At 43.8% G+C, this 16,311-nt stretch overlaps 1 protein-coding gene across 2 annotated transcripts in view; it reads right to left on the bottom strand.

Annotated features, from left to right (window-relative positions):
- LOC121569769 (carnitine O-palmitoyltransferase 1, liver isoform-like) overlaps window positions 1–16,311 on the bottom strand; it is a 42,978-nt gene that overhangs the window by 15,174 nt on the left and 11,493 nt on the right. For both annotated transcript variants that reach the window (XM_045221313.1, XM_045221314.1), the window contains exons 6-13: window positions 14,072–14,209; window positions 13,825–13,902; window positions 12,704–12,811; window positions 10,875–10,962; window positions 10,487–10,682; window positions 7,958–8,146; window positions 6,680–6,785; window positions 5,970–6,086 (exon numbers count right to left, since the gene is read on the bottom strand). In XM_045221313.1, coding sequence (XP_045077248.1) covers window positions 5,970–6,086; window positions 6,680–6,785; window positions 7,958–8,146; window positions 10,487–10,682; window positions 10,875–10,962; window positions 12,704–12,811; window positions 13,825–13,902; window positions 14,072–14,209 — 1,020 coding nt within the window. The remainder of the gene's footprint in view (window positions 1–5,969; window positions 6,087–6,679; window positions 6,786–7,957; window positions 8,147–10,486; window positions 10,683–10,874; window positions 10,963–12,703; window positions 12,812–13,824; window positions 13,903–14,071; window positions 14,210–16,311) is intronic.

The raw sequence follows: 16,311 nt of genomic DNA, 5'->3' as shown, positions 1-16,311 counted from the left end.
GAACAGCCTCAATTCGTCGGGGCATGGACTCTACAAGGTGTCGAAAGCATTCGACAGGGATGCTGGCCCATGTTGACTCCAATGCTTCCCACCTTTGTGTCAAGGTCGCTGGATGTCCTTTGGTTGGTGGACCATTCTTGATACACACGGGAAACAGTTGAGCGTGAAAAACCCAGCAGCGATGCAGTTCTTGACACAAACCGGTGCGCCTGGCACCTACTACCATACCCTGTTCAAAGGCACAAATCTTTTGTCTCACCTGGTCAGTCTAGGTCATGGAAAGAGCAGGTGTTCCTAATGTTTTGTACAATCAGTGTATAACTACGTTGTATGATTTATTAAATGGCAAAGAGATATAGAAGACGACTTTATTCAGTCAGTTCGACACCTTTTATAAACTAGTCAGTCAACACTTGCTGTTCGGTCGTCAATTAAAGCACAGTAAATAGCCTATGCGCCAGAAAGCCTAATTATTGTTAAGTGGATTTCGACTCATCATTACCACTTACATTACATAGGACGTGCAAATTCACTCACAGAGACTATGAAGGAGCATCATGCTCTCTCCTCAGTGTAAAGAAATGTGACTGCAACCAACCACAGCGCACACAAAATCACACATGTACTGGGAGGCGGGACCGACAGCAAACTCTCAAACCAGCAGTGTTTCCCCGTCATCGCTCGCTTTGTGACTGATAGGCGCCTGTCCTACAGATGCTGTATCTTAATTTGACTACCCTGTTGTTGCAGGAACGTTCCTGCACAGAAGGAAATGCAAACTTGTAGTGTATTCAAGGTTTAAAAAGGCTTCTAAAGTGTGTAATTTCCACTTTAAAATGTAAGACATGATTTGCCCTTAAGAAAAATATATCAACCCCTACAAAAAATGTCTGTTAATTATAATCCACATAACAATTCACATTTCCTGATGCTGCAGGATTATTTTCATGCTGTGTGAAACTGGCTCAAATTAAGATACGGCATCTGTATCAATAGATCTCTACAAGATGCATATCGTTCATTCTAGTTGGAGAAGGCTCAACTGACTTTTCTGACTAGCGATTTGAAACTTTTAAATGAAAAATAGCCTAGTTCATTTATGACGTGGAAAAAGTAGCTGGCTGAAAATGAGTCTTTTATTGGCGGTTTAACCGATGGCCGGAGCTATTGGAAAAGTGTTGGGCTAATCACTAATTAGATGTGGCAGGTCAGCTGGCACAGATCTTCCCATGGAAGTTTGGTTCCCAGGGGTTGGGTCAGGCTAAGAACCAGGTTTGGTGTTCTAGACAAACACTCACTTGTCAACTGTTTTTTAAAATTAATTAATTTAAGGATGGAAAACCACCCACGACACCCTGGCCTAAACCTGTTACATAAGCGTGTGCGTGTGTGTGTGTGTGTCTGTGTGATAATGGAAACCCCTCTGTGAGTTTGAGAAGAACCACACGTCCTTCCACTTTGCATACAGTAATAGTTACATTATGATAGTTTTAATGATGGCCATGGTTAGTTAGTGGTCAAGAGAGACTGTCACTGACGGTAACTTATCACTGCTGTTAAAGGACATAGATAACCTTGAATGGCTTTTTGAAGTTAATGCAGTCTTTGGTGTGCTTATTTTGCCGACCCCGGCGCAGGTTAGTTCTGAAGAATTAGTTGTCATTGAAATGTACCTGGCTAAAAGGTGAGCCACATTCGTATGACTGGTTATCCAGAGTTGAACTGGGAGTTGATTAAAGTTACCTCACTAACTCCTCAAACCTGATTTGTAGGATACCCCTCTATTCTTTCCTTGGGTTGAAAACCAGAAGCTACTCTTGCAGAGCAATGAAACTCAATCAAAGTGGAGAGTAGACTTGAGCATGGACAACAACATTCAGTAAAGCCAATGCTTCAGTCTGTAACATCGCAGACATTACTATCGAGAGTAGTTTTCTGTGCAGTGGCATGACACACAAGTACTTAAGAGTTTGATCCAACCAGCCAGGGCAGAGTAGACCAGAGTTTACCACATGTGATTTCTATTTTCAGTTCAGAGACAGAGGCCGCTTCCAACAACAAGAGAGAGAGAAGGAGATGGGGAAATGAAGGGGAGAAGATGAAAGCATACTGTAGGGAGTGGAGGAAGGGGTAAGAGGAAGGAATAAGATAATGAGGGTTACTAATAAGGGGAATTTGAGAAACAGAAGCCCTCATGAAGCCCCGTGTATCTCAGTTGGTAGAGCATTGCGCTTGCAACGTCAGGGTTGTGGGTTCGATTCCCACGGGGGGCCAGTATAAAAAGAAAACTAAGTCGCTCTGGATAAGAGCGTCTGCTAAATGACTAAAATGTAAAAAAATGAAGCAGATAGATTGAGAGTTGAGACAACTGGAGATGGCATGGAGGGAGAGAGAGAGAGAGAGAGAGAGAGAGAGAGAGAGAGAGAGAGAGAGAGAGAGAGAGAGAGAGAGAGAGAGAGAGAGAGAGAGAGAGAACAGGAATGGTCGAGAGGGGGCAGTGGCAGTTAGTTGTGTTTCCGTTTGAGTCAAGCCTCAAGGTAAACACTATTCTAATAAGCATAGGAATGCTGCAAGTATGTTGGAGCATCTAATAATTAACAGGGGCAAAGTCCCCCAAAACTACCCGGTCACTAGGCGACCAGGCTGTATATTATGTATGCTAAATTCTGAGCTCTGTAACTGTCAACCAGTCAGTCAACCAGCCAGCCAGTCATTGCTGAACATTGAGGTAATTTCCAGGAATGAAACACCCCAGCGTTCCCACAGACAGCCAGTTAACACAGTAGAGGCCAGGGTAGGAGAGCACTGCACTGCTGGGGTAGAAGTAGGTAGAGAAGGTGGAGATATAGGTGGAAGGTAGAGGAAGTAGAGGTAGAGCGGGGGGGATTTCCCTGACTATCTGAATGTTGTGGGTCGGTAGAAACTGAGAGGAGGAAATGGAAAACTCCAACCGCAACAAACAAACAGACAGACAGACAGAGACAGAGAGAAAGAGAGAGAAAGAGAAAAAGAGAGAGAGAAAGAGAGAGAGAGCAAGAGAGCGAGAGAGAGAGAGAGAGATGCCACTTCTCTCAGATGAAAGAAAATAAACAGATGAAAGACAAAAAGAGAAGGCCTTTCATCTAGGGCTGTGGTGGTCATGACATTTTGTCAGCCGGTTATTGTCATGCAATCATCACCTTAGAAAGCATTGTCCATTTTGTTGTGTTAGGCTTTGAAACAACATCCACAACGACCATGTTTTCCACTCAGTTTCAACCAGTTGTTGAACTTCTTTCTTCAAATTGATCAATCACAGTGAGGGGAGTTTTAAAAGCACATACTGTTTTGATGATGTGTTTGATGTGATTTTGGATTGCATTTTAATTGACGTCAGAGTGGTTAAAGGGACAAGAGTCCTGAATACCAGGCCATTAGTGACCTGATGATCAATAGCGAGTTGGGTACTACCAATGCGTGTCCAGAGTGCATAAGAGGAGATTACCGTGACTCAACGGTCACGTAGAATTTTACTGCGGTCATGACTGCCGGTGTGGCGGTAATACAGTCACCGCAACAGCCCTACTTTCACCCAATTGTGGCTCACGGAGGTCATGCTAACACTTTGCATCATACTTTGACTAAAAGATTCAACTCAAGCCACTGAATTGGTTCCTCAACATGTATTAATTGTGGTTCAGAACTTTCAATGGACATGAAGTCTTGGAATGAAACAGAGAGAGGAACTGATCCAAGCCCTAAAGGAAGAGGAGAGAGGGAGCTGGACAATGTTGTCAGGGTGTTTCAAGTGACACTAGACACGGACACGCTCCCCTCCCAAATGATGTCTGCGGTAGGGTTTCTGTTAGCTGGCAATTGTCGGGTTTTGGCCGATAAAAAAAAATGAAAAGTCGATCAATAAAGCTGTTGCCGGCCAAAATGACGTGGAGAAAGAAAATCTAAATGCAAATGTATGCTTTTTATGAATTGATGGAATAAAGCAGTCGATGGAAATACATTTGACCGGTAAAGGTTATTGGTCTATAGGTTAATTTGCCTAATTTAGTGGAATTAAATTGGCCTGTGTATTTTCGTTAGTCAGCATACAGAGCCTATTTTGAGTGAGATTTCTCCTGCACCTCCTCAGCTGGTGCACGATAACAAAAAAGTGACTATTTTTATTTCTCAACTGGTAACTGAAGCACGCCTCCCATTCACCATTCAAGTACAGGCAACAGGCTATCAGCACGTCACCCACCACTTTACAATGTGAGCTAGAGGCAGTATGCATTTTGAAAAAAATACTTCATTGTTTGAAACCTGAATGTTTTATTTCATATTATGAGGGATCTCTTACCTTGCTTCAAATTAGCCTATAGGCTAAATCCAACCATGAAAATGTGGATGCAATTTAATAGGCGGCGCGTGAGTTTAAAGTTTGGGTAAGCTTACAATTTATCCTACCATTTTTACCATTCTGAGTGCCAGTTATAATTTTCATATGCAGATTTTCGTGGAACAACTTCATTTAATTAATGTTTTTGTTTCTTAAAAACATGACAAAAATCTAAAAAGTAGACTAATGAAAGATCGCTAGCCTCTGCCATATGGACACATTGATACACCGTGATCCATTGGCGGCTAAAGAAACGAGCGCATGGAACTCATAGCCAATACAGCAGTAGGCCTATAACTTCCATTTCTCTTTCACACCGAGGATTGGTGATTATCGAGGGGGAGATTGGAAGATTTTTCAAATAGCTTACTGTGAGGAACTATAGTTTTAATATAGTATCATTCGCAATGACGTTAACAAAACACTTTCCTACATTTCCATGCAGCAGGCCAGGTACTGCACACGCCCTCCCTCAACATTATCAGGACAGAGAAACCAGACACATACTCATGGAGCATTCCAAACAAAAGACAATGAAAGAATTTACAAATCTCCGAAATGATTAAATAAACCAAAACTTGTTTCTCACAAGTGTAGCAGGTTGTGAACTCCGCAAACAATGTTCCCACTCCGAGAATTAGAACGGTAAATGACTAATTGATGCATGCATTAAGAGAAATGAATGTAAACAAATTACAGGGATTACATATGTAATGGGGAATTGATTTGTAAAAAATTAAAAGGGCAAACTATTCAAACAATGAATGCGTAAGAACTGGTGGGAGACTCGCCTAGATCGTCACCACACACCCCTCCCTTCTTCTTGTCTCAAAATGTTTTAATGATACTCAAGACACATTATCTTCACACACAATAATCAGCTAGGCCTATTGCCACGCACACTGCCCAAATTGAGGGCTTCCCAAATAGGCATAGGCCTATGAGCTATTTTTAAAAAAAGAAGCAAATGATCCTCGATTCCTCTGTGGCCAAGTCATGCTTTCTGGTGAAGTATTTTGAATGATTTTAATTATTTCTATATAGACAGGAGTAATTATATCATTTTGGCAAATGTATGTCCATTTTCTTCCCTATTGGACCCACCGCTATGCCATTACTCTCCTGTTCTATTGGTTTTCATATCAATGTTATTTTGTTGTCCAGAAGCCAAAGGCACAATCCTAGTCACATTAGCAGCACATCCTAGCTGTTGCATCTTTAGAGTACCCCTCTTTCTAAATTTCTAACAGAGATTTTCATCTCTGTCACATATGGAACAGCTTTCAGATGCGCTGTTTAGAATGGTGTATTCCCGCTAATTGCATTTTGGCAAATGTTTGAAAACAACGTTTTATCGGCTGCTTCATTACATGAGTTACATGTTCTGTTAAGATGCATTACCATAATCTAAATGTGATTTCTGTCATTCTGAGCACCGTGGGTGGACGCCCTAATGGGTTATGCCGGTAAATTTCTCAAATGGACGGTACATTTGAATCTTCCCCGTCACGTTGTCCGGCGCCACATTTTCCTAACGGAAACCCTGGTCTGAGGGTGTGTTAGGGAACGATGCACACACACACAGCACTCTCACCTCCACAGGGATGTCCCAGCGGAGTCTCTGAGGGGGCGGTAAGGAGCGCTCCACTTCTCCCTTGCAGTGGCCGTCCTCTGTGTAACCCAGTTGGAAGGCATCTGTGGCCAGGGTGAACTGAGGACAGACAGAGAGCAGCTGTTACACACACACACACACACACATGCAGACAACATGTAGACACACACACACACAAAGACACGCAGAGACACACAGACACGCAGAGACACACAGACACTTAAAATCAGACTCAAAGTTCAGTGGCTTCAACATAAACAAAGAGTTCAGAACACACAGAAAATGTATGTCAAAAACGAATATATTTATCACTTCTGGCCGCTATCTGATGAAGCAAAGCTTGAGAATATCCCATTTGGATAATAACTGGAACATCCTGATCTTGGCCAACCTCTATTTAAGCACATGTACTTTTAGCCACATATCTGGCCATATGTAGTCTACCTCACACACACACTAAAATCTGCAAGATCAGATTATTCTAAATTAAACCAAGTGCTTTATCTCCATTGAGGACAGGTCATTTGGGCTGTTTTAACCTCGTTATCTCCAGCACCATACTAGTGTCTACACAATGTGAAAACGGCACATTTCTATGTTCTGTAGCTAAAAAGATCAGAAGAAAAGGTCCTAATAAAGTGCCATTTGATTATGCCTGTGTTTGACAGATATACATTCACACACACACACACCTCCCACAGGTGTGCCACTGTCGGGGCGTCGGCCCAGGAGTGCTCTGCATTCAGCCCATTCTTCCCATTCTTGTACACCACCACCGAGAAGGACTTATCAAACCACCTGAGAGAGAGAGAGAGGGGGTGGGGGGGTCAGGAGAGAGGAGAGAGAGAGCTAGATCAATTAGCTTAGTGCTTTTAGTTGAGAGTTGACCACACACTATCAAAGCAGAAATATATATCCCCTGACCACCCACCACTGTCCTGCTCCAGCCAAAACAGACTAATATTTACTCATCAATCTAATTGAGAGTTCAATACTGTATTATATTTTGTTTTGTATGAGTGCCATACAGACAGGAAACCACTGGAACTTAGACACAGATGTGAAGCACTTGATTTGGAGGGGGAGAAGAGGGTGTACAAGAGGAATTTGGGCCTGGTGTCGATAATTCTAAACAACCAGAACCATGTCCCTGGATGGTATATATCCGTCAATTACTTCACTTAAGCAGCTGGTGCTCTTGGACATTTGCTGCTAATTCAATCAGGTTGTCATACCATGTTTGTGTGTGTGTGTGTGTGTGTGTGTGTGTGTGCGTGCTAATGTGTGTGTAAGCCTACAGTACAGCACGTGTGAAAGGAAGAGAGGATCAAATGGACCAGATGAAGACTCCATCTGTTTACAATTCAACTCAACTGGTAGAGCACGGCGCTTGTAACGCCAAGGTAGTGGGTTCGATCCACGGGACCACCCATACACAAAAATGTATGCACGCATGACTGTAAGTCGCTTTGGATAAAAGCGTCTGCTAAATGGCATATTTATTTTTATTTATTTAGATACCGGTAGACTATGATAGAGCTGAAGAGCAGATGTCCTTCACTAACAGCTTTGCCCTGTGGGCCTAGGCCACATCCCAAATGGCACCCTATATGGTGCACTACTTTTGACCAGAGCGCTATGGGCCTAGGCAGAGGCCCTGGTCAAAAGTAGTGCACTACAGTATATAAGGAATAGGATGCCATTTGGTACGCAACCCTAGTACCAGACCCTCCTGTAGAAGAGTGAGATGGATTGAATGTTCTCTCGTTGCGTGGAAACTGGGAAAGGCAGAGTTGGACACTCTCTATTAACTGGTTCTAATTCACTCCCTAGCCCTTCCCGTTGGCCCTATCCTGTCAATGTTCACAGAACTGTAAGGTGTTAGCAATAAGGTAGAAGCTCCACCACGATTATACATTTCTACAAAATAAAAGCTTATTTTAATACGCCTGCACCACACAGTCACACACCTGTCGTAACATTTTCCATGGAGGAGGGACTTAGCGTAGCGGTCCAGGTTTCCCACTGGGTCTTCTCCCATCATGCCTTGCTCCTCATCGTCCAGGGTGACAAAGAAGGCGGCCCTCTCGATGCAGTCCAGCGAGCGCTTGTTCACCCCTGAGCTGAAGTACTGCTTTCTTACAGTACACCAAGGCACCCTGGGACAAAACGCATCCAAATCACACCAAACTTTATTTAAAAAGGTAGCCTCAACACAGTGTACTGTACTTCTTACTTACAGAAAGACATCAATATCAACAGCAACCAAATCTGACAAGAATCTGCCATTTTACTGAACATATGGGAATATGCAGAACAGTATGTATAGCGATAATGAAACTTAAGAATACTTAGTGTGACAGTAGTGTGAAAGTGATCCCATGGGACATGCCAGGACAAAACACCCCATGACCAGACTAATTCAACCGTGTGGTTGGAAATGTTTCTTGCTCAACAGCTGAACCCTATTAGCAGTCATCATGACGAGATGAGGATTGACTAGAGACACAAAGATACAATGGCGAGAACAAGGGTGTGCTGCTGCTACCACACCCACGTCCCCAGGAAATAATGTGAGTATTTACTAATTGTGATATGAACAGAGTCGTTTTATGTGTCTGCGTGTGCGTGTGTGTCGTGTTTGAGTGTGAGTGAGAGAGAGTCTTACTCATGACCCTAGCCCTCACCCTCCGATCCAACAGGTCCCAGACGTGCTCAATGGGATTGAGATCCGGGCTCGTCGCTGGCCATGGCAGAACACTGACATTGCTGTCTTGCAGGAAATCACGCACAGAACGAGCAGTATGGCTGGTGGCATTGTCATGCTGGAGGGTCATGTCAGGATGTGCCTGCAGGAAGGGTACCACATGAGGGAGGAGGATGTCTTCCCTGTAACGCACAGCGTTGAGATTGCCTGCAATGACAACAAGCTCAGTCTGATGATGCTGTGACACCGCCACAGACCATGACGGACCCTCCACCTCCAAATCGATCTTGCTCCAGAGTACAGGCCTCGGTGTAACGCTCATCCTCCTTCGTGAGACAAAACCGCGACTCGTCAGTGAACAGCACTTTTTGCCAGTCCTGTCTGGTCCAGCAACGGTGGGTTTGTGCCCATAGGCGACGTTGTCGCCGGTGATGTCTGGTGAGGACCTGCCTTACAACAGGCGCACAAGCCCTCAGTCCAGCCTCTCTCAGCCTATTGCGGACAGTCTGAGCACTGATGGAGGGATTGTGCATTCCTGGTGTAACTCCCGCAGGTGTGATGTTCGGATGTACCGATCCTGTGCAGGTGTTGTTACACGTGGTCTGCCACTGCGAGGACGATCAGCTGTGCGTCCTGTCTCCCTGTAGCGCTGTCTTAGGCGTCTCACAGTACGGACATTGCAATTTATTGCCCTGGCCACATCTGCAGTCCTCAAGCCTCCTTGCAGCATGCCTAAGGCACGTTCACGCAGATGAGCAGGGACCCTGGGCATCTTTCTTTTTGTGTTTTTCAGAGTCAGTAGAAAGGCCTCTTTAGTGTCCTAAGTTTTCATAACTGTGACCTTAATTGCCTACCATCTGTAAGCTGTTAGTGTCTTAACAACCGTTGCACAGGTGCATGTTCATTAATTGTTTATGGTTCATTGAACAAGCATGGGAAAGAGTGTTTAAACCCTTTACAATGAAGATCTGTGAAGTTATTTTGATTTTTATGAATTATCTCTAAACGACCGGGTCCTGAAAAAGGGAGGTTTCTATTTCTTTAACCGCTGTTCCTCCTCTCCTCTTTCACTTCATCTCACCTTTAGCCTCACTCGATCCCCTGTCCCACAGTTCAGTTCCCTTCCCTCCATGCATTCTCAACCAACATACTCTGCATTTCTCTTTTCCATCTCTCCATTCTCTACTTCCCTTTTGCTTAATTTTTAGACCCTTCTCGTCTTCTCTTCCTCTTCGTGACTTCTCCATCTCTCTGTTTACTCCTCTCTACACGCTTCCTTTCCACCATTTTGTCCAAGTTGTAGTCAGACCACTTAGACTTTGAGGTGATTGATGGAAGCTCTACTTGTCTGTGGTATCCTGCAGACCTGGGTTCAAATACTATTCGAAATCATTTCAAATACTTTAGTTGTGCTTGTTTGAGCGTGCTTGGCTCAATGGACCAATACAATGGTCCCGAAAACGAAAACCCTGTCCACCTGGCACACCATGAATGGTCAAAGTATTTGAAAGATTTCAAATCATATTTGAACCCATGTCTGTTATCCTGCAGTGCTATCATTGTCTGATCTCTCAAGCCAAAGTCTGCACATCTATAGCCGTCTCAGGCATAATGAACATGAGCTTTGTAGGGCCATCTAGTAGCCATACATCAGATCATGCAAAACACTACACTGTCATATTTAGGGGGATATCCTGGTAATGAAAATGCAGAGAACTGTAGTTGCAGTGGGTACATACACCTATGTGTACAGGCGCTCACGCACACCCCTCTTCCCCCCACCACTAGACACCTGTCTCCAGCAGTCAGTGCTCCCAGCCTGTCCTCTCCAGGTCCGGGGGGTGAGGGGTCATCTAGGATCCTCTGGATCTGGTACTCTATCTCTCTAGGGGAGAGGAGACGCCCCGCCTTGTAGACCCACAGCCTGAAGTAGCGCCCCCGGTGGTAGACTGCCACAAATTCACTGTCCTGCCAGTGTTGCAGCACGTCTGGAGAGGAGACACGCGTCAAGAGAAAGAGATAGACCGAGCGAGCGCGTGAGTTGGTTAGTGGCTGATGTAGAACACTACTCATACTGTTGTCTCATTTCCTTGATGGTCAATGCTATCAAATAAAGATTCCAAAACTGACTTTCTTGCCACTCAGTCTCTTTTGTGAGTGTGTGTGTGTGGGTGTATTACCAGTCTCCTCTCCTGGAGTGCGAGTAGTGTTGAACATCCTCTCACACTGAGCTGCACACAGAGGGATGACTGTACCTGGAACACGACTCTGAGAGAGTGAGAGAAAAACTGTTTGGTAGTTATATTATCTTCACATTGTTTAACCTCAAATGCCATTAATTTCATCCATGACAATATGAATTTAAGAATGAGAGAGAGAGAGAGAAAGAGAGAGGTCAGTGGCAGAGGTCATTGACGACAGTCAGTGGCAGAGTTCCGTAAAAAAAAGACCACATCAGCAGAAAAATTCTATAGAACTCGGTTAAAGATCCTTCAAACAACACTTTCACACAGCTGCTTCGATGAAATAGCCAGCTAATATGAGTAGATACACCAAAACAACCCATGTTCATCTTCAATATCCTTCATGAAGTAGGAATTGAGGAAAGGAGGACAATGAAGAATTAGAAGAAAACAGTGTTTAACAAAGTTGGCTGGCTATTATTCATTTATTTATTTGGCATTTTGCAGGATGAACTCTTGAGATGTTTTCTCTATTATTATTATTATCATAATAATAATCTATTATTAATATATATTTGTTTTTATTATTATCTAATTCATAACTCAGTGCTCCAGTTTGGTAAGATACTGTAGTATTCATGACACGAAAGATGATGGATATACTGACAAGATACATGTCTCTCCGCCCTAACAATGTATGAATCACATTCATATTGGGCATCCGTCTTGGGTGAGTCATTTTCCACAAAGCGGCACGCCGGGCTTCTAGCTCCCGCCTATCCTTTCTTTAGATTGGTGGATACATCTCATTATTGTAATCCTTTTTTGAATATTCGATGTGGGTTGTTGATGTCAACCACCTGTATTCAATGAAGAGAGATGTTATGCTACTAGCCTCATGCCATGAATATGCATAGCCATTGAGACAAGTCTGATATAAAGTGTTTTTTCTCAAAGTTGCCAGGATGTCACATTTCCTACTTATATCAGTACACTCGTAACAACTTAAGCATTACGAAACTTTTATTAGATCAAATAAACCTCATGTAGCAAATATGCCATACATTTTTTATTTGACCAATTCAACACTCGTTGACCTCCATACAAAAACTTCTTGCTTTGTGGGTGAAACAATGAAAAATCGCCACCTGCTGGAGGGAGACAGATTTTGCACCGAGTTGGGCCTCTCTCTTCCTCTTTGACAACACCCACCCACATCTACAAACTGACAAAATGCTGTAAATGACAGTAAGACAGAATCTGGTTTGACCAGCCACAGGCTGGAAGGAACCACACCTGGAATGAGGAGCTCTCTTTTACATAAACCTCTTCACTGACCTATATTATCTGTGGCCTTTACCCCACTGACTCACCCAAGACGGATGCACAATATGAATGTGATTCATACAGTAACAGCATGCGTCCCAAATGGCACCATATTCCCTGTAAGGTGCACTACTACTATAGGCCGCTACAGGGCCCATAAGGCTCTGGTCAAAAGTAGCGGACTATATAGAGAAAAGAGTGCCATTTTGGACAAACCCTTTATGAATGACTATCATTTCCCATAGTGACGTCAGTTCTATTCATATAAACTATGTCTGCAGCAACAGCAGTCCAATACAGACAGTTAGGGGAATCTCACTACTATTCCAATGGGTTCCTTGGATCGTTAACTTGATAAATTCTCATTGAATAATAGCATGCATAACCAGGTCAGCTCAGTACAGCTTGGCTCGGATTAGTAGTGAGAAAAGGGTACAGCTCTGTACTGGTGGTTGTGTAGTGCAGTGTATATGTGTACTAGTACTAGTAGCAGTACTCACAGGTTTGAGCTGCTCAGTGTTGACCTTGCGTCGGTAGAGCAGCAGAGCAGTGATGGTGTTGCCGGCCCTCGCTGCCTGGATGGGCGTGGGAGTCACATACAGAAAGTCCTAGTGAAGGAGAGGGGAGGGGTCAGAGATGGAGGTGAGAGAGAGAAAAAGGAAATAGAAAGAGAGTGAGAGACAGACAGAGGGAGAGACAGAGAGGTAGAGAGACCGGTAAGGACATGTGGCACTAGAGCAGGTTTCCGGGGGCAACATTCCCAGCATTTCCGGTAGTAGAGGAATTCCTGCCCCAGCCCTGTCTCTGGAATGTCACAATAAGCCAATGGAGAGGGGACAGGGGAGGGAGAGGGCACTCTAGGGTTTTGGGAGGGTTGGAAGGAGAAAGGTAGGAGTGAAGGTCTGAGAACTGAAGGCATGAAGGAGGGTGGTATATGTTGCGGAAGAGAGGAGAGTGTATCACATAGACAGTATAACAGTATATTTAAAGTGTACACAGAGTATACCAAACATTAGGAACACCATGTTGACTCCAACGCTTCCCACAGTTGTGTCAAGTTAGATGGATGTCCTTTGGGTGGTGGACCATACTTGATACACACGGGAAACTGCTGAGCGTGAAAAACCCAGCAGTGTTGCAGTTCTTGACACAAACCGGTGTGCCTGGCACCTACTACCATACCTTGTTCAAAGGCACTTTCCATTTTTTGTCGTGCCCATTCACCCTCAATGGCACACATACACGTCTCATTTGTCTCAAGGCTTAAAAATCCTTCTTTAACCTGTCTCCTGCCCTTCATCTACACTGATTGAAGTGGATTTAACAAGTGACGTCAATAAGGGATCACAGCTTTCACCTGGATTCACCTGGTCAGACAATGTCATGGCCTCCTGTAGCTCAGTTGGTAGAGCATGGTGCTTGCGATGGCAGGGTTGTGGGTTCGATTCCCACGGGGGGCCAGTATGACAAATGTATGCACTCACTAACTGTAAGTCGCTCTGGATAAGAGCGTCTGCTAAATGACTAAAATGTTTTAAAAATCTAACATGTAAAATGAAAGAGTTCTTAATGTTTTGTATACCCAGTGTATATCTATAGTGTATCGTGGGAAGAGCAGTACCATGCCATAGTAGTTGCTGTTGACCATGATGGGGCCTCGTCCTCTCAGGTAGATGTACTCCTCCCACCAGTCACTCACCTGACAGACAGAGAGAGAGAGGGAGAGCGAGAGGGAGAGCGAGAGATTAGAAGTGAAATCATTATACTACAACAACTATGAGCCTAAGTGAATGAGCGAACTCTGTGTGTGTGTGTGTGTGTTTGTGAACAAACAAACAGTGTGTGTGTGCAGCAGTGAGTCAACTCACATAGTTGGTAGCCCACAGAGCTTTGAGCTTGAGATAGCGCTGCAGCCTGTTCCCCAGACTGTTCTCAAACTGAGCCGCCAACACAGTCATCCGCTCGAACCCTGGACTGCTCAGCAACGGACGCACTGACTCCAGGTACTAAGGGAAAGAGACACACCACACACCTCGGTTCAAAGCATTGTACTGTGGCGTCTTCATTAGTTGTACGCCATAGCAAAACGTATAGCACCTTAGCAAAACATTCTGCAACAGAAACCGTTTACTCCGAACATACATATTTTCGCAACAAAAACAAGAGTTTCTATTGGAAATATTCTGCTAGGTCCCTCCCTGTTTCGTTCTGTTTGCCTCCATTTGGTTCCTAGTGAATACACCCCAGGTATCAATGTTGCACCCATTCCACTCTGATTCAGTACATTCTATTCAGGAAAATACATTTAAAATTCAATTGCTGCAATGACCAAGATAAAACGGATGTTCAATCTTTGTCAGTTTTCATGTGACAACCAGCCATTTCAATTCTTCAAACTCTGTCAGGTTGGTTGTTGATCATTGCTAGACAGCCATTTTCAAGCCGATTTAAGTCTAAACTGTAACTACGCCACAGGAACATTCAACGTCATCTTGGTAAGCAACTCTACTGTATATTTGGCCTTGTGTTTTAGGTTATTTTCCTGCTGAAAGGTGAATTTGTCTCCCAGTAACCATGTATCCATCCAGTTTTTATGCGAGTAAAATCATACTGTATAAAAAAAAGAATCACGACAGCTGTGATGTAAACAGGAAGTTTCAGTAAAATGTGCTAAACGGCGACAGATAATTTGTTCATTTGACATGGCGGGATCTTTTTGTGTCGGTAAAATGTCATTTCTTCGCCAAATTTTTTGCAGTATTACTTAAAACGCCTTATTGCAAACAGGATGCATGTTTTGGAATATGTTTTATTCTGTACAGGCTTCCTTCTTCTTGACACTTAGGTTAGTATTGTGGAGTAACTACAATGTTGTTGATCCATCCTCAGTTGTTATCTCCTATCACAGCCATTAAACTGTGTAACTGTTTTAAAGCCACCATTGGCCTCGTGGTGAAATCCCCGAGCAGTTTCCTTCCGCTCCGGCAACTGAGTTAGGAAAGATGCCTGTATTTTTGTAGTGACTGGGTATATTGATACACCATCCAAAGCATAACTGATAACTTCACCATGCTCAAAGGGATATTCAAAGGGATACCTTTTTATTTTTTCAACCATCTACCAAAAGGTGCCCTTCTTTGCGAGGCATTGGAAAACCTCCATGGTCTTTGTGGTTGAATCTGTGCTTGAAACTCACTTCTCGACTAAGGGACCTTACAGATAATTGTACAGTGCTTTTTCCACATCTACACACAATACCCCATAATGACAAAGCAAAAACAGTTTTATTTGTGTGCAAATTAATAAAAAATTTAAACCAGAAATAGCTTATTTACATAAGTATTCAGACCCTTTGCTATGAGACTCGAAATTGAGCTCAGATGCATCCTGTTTCCATTGATCATCCTTGAGATGTTTCTACAACTTGATTGGAGTCCACCTGTGGTAAATTCAATTGGTTGGACATGATTTGGAAAGGCACACACCTGTCTATATAAGGTCCCACAGTTGACAATGCATGTCAGAGTAAAAACCAAGCCATGAGGTTGAAGGAATTATCCGTAGAGCTCAGAGACAGGATTATGTTGAGGCACAGATCTAGGAAAGGGTACCAAAAAATCTCTGCAGCATTGAAGGTCCCCAAGAACACAGTGGCCTCCATCATTCTTAAATGGAAGAAGTTTGGAACCACCAAGACTCTTCCTAGAGCTGGTCGCCCGGCCAAACTGAGCAATCGTGGGAGAAGGGCCTTGGTCAATGAACCCGATGGTCACTCTGACAGAGCTCCAGAGTTCCTCTGTGGAAATGGGAGAACCTTCCAGAAGGACAACCATCTCTGCAGCACTCCACCAAATCAGGCCTTTATGGTAGCGTGGCCAGACGGAAGCAACTCCTCAGTAAAAGGCACATGACAGCCCGCTTGGAGTTTACCAAAAGGCACCTAAAGACTCTCAGACCATGAGAAACAAGATTCTCTGGTCTGGTGAAACCAAGATTGAACTATTTGGCCTGAATGCCAAGTGTCACGTCTGGAGGAAACCTGGCACCATCCCTACGGTGAAGCATGGTGTTGGCAGCATCATGCTGTGGGGATGTTTTTCAGCGGCAG

Source organism: Coregonus clupeaformis, chromosome 7 (genome assembly GCF_020615455.1).
Source record: "Coregonus clupeaformis isolate EN_2021a chromosome 7, ASM2061545v1, whole genome shotgun sequence".
Taxonomy (NCBI): Eukaryota; Metazoa; Chordata; class Actinopteri; order Salmoniformes; family Salmonidae; genus Coregonus; species Coregonus clupeaformis.
This window is presented reverse-complemented; position numbering and strand designations above follow the sequence as displayed.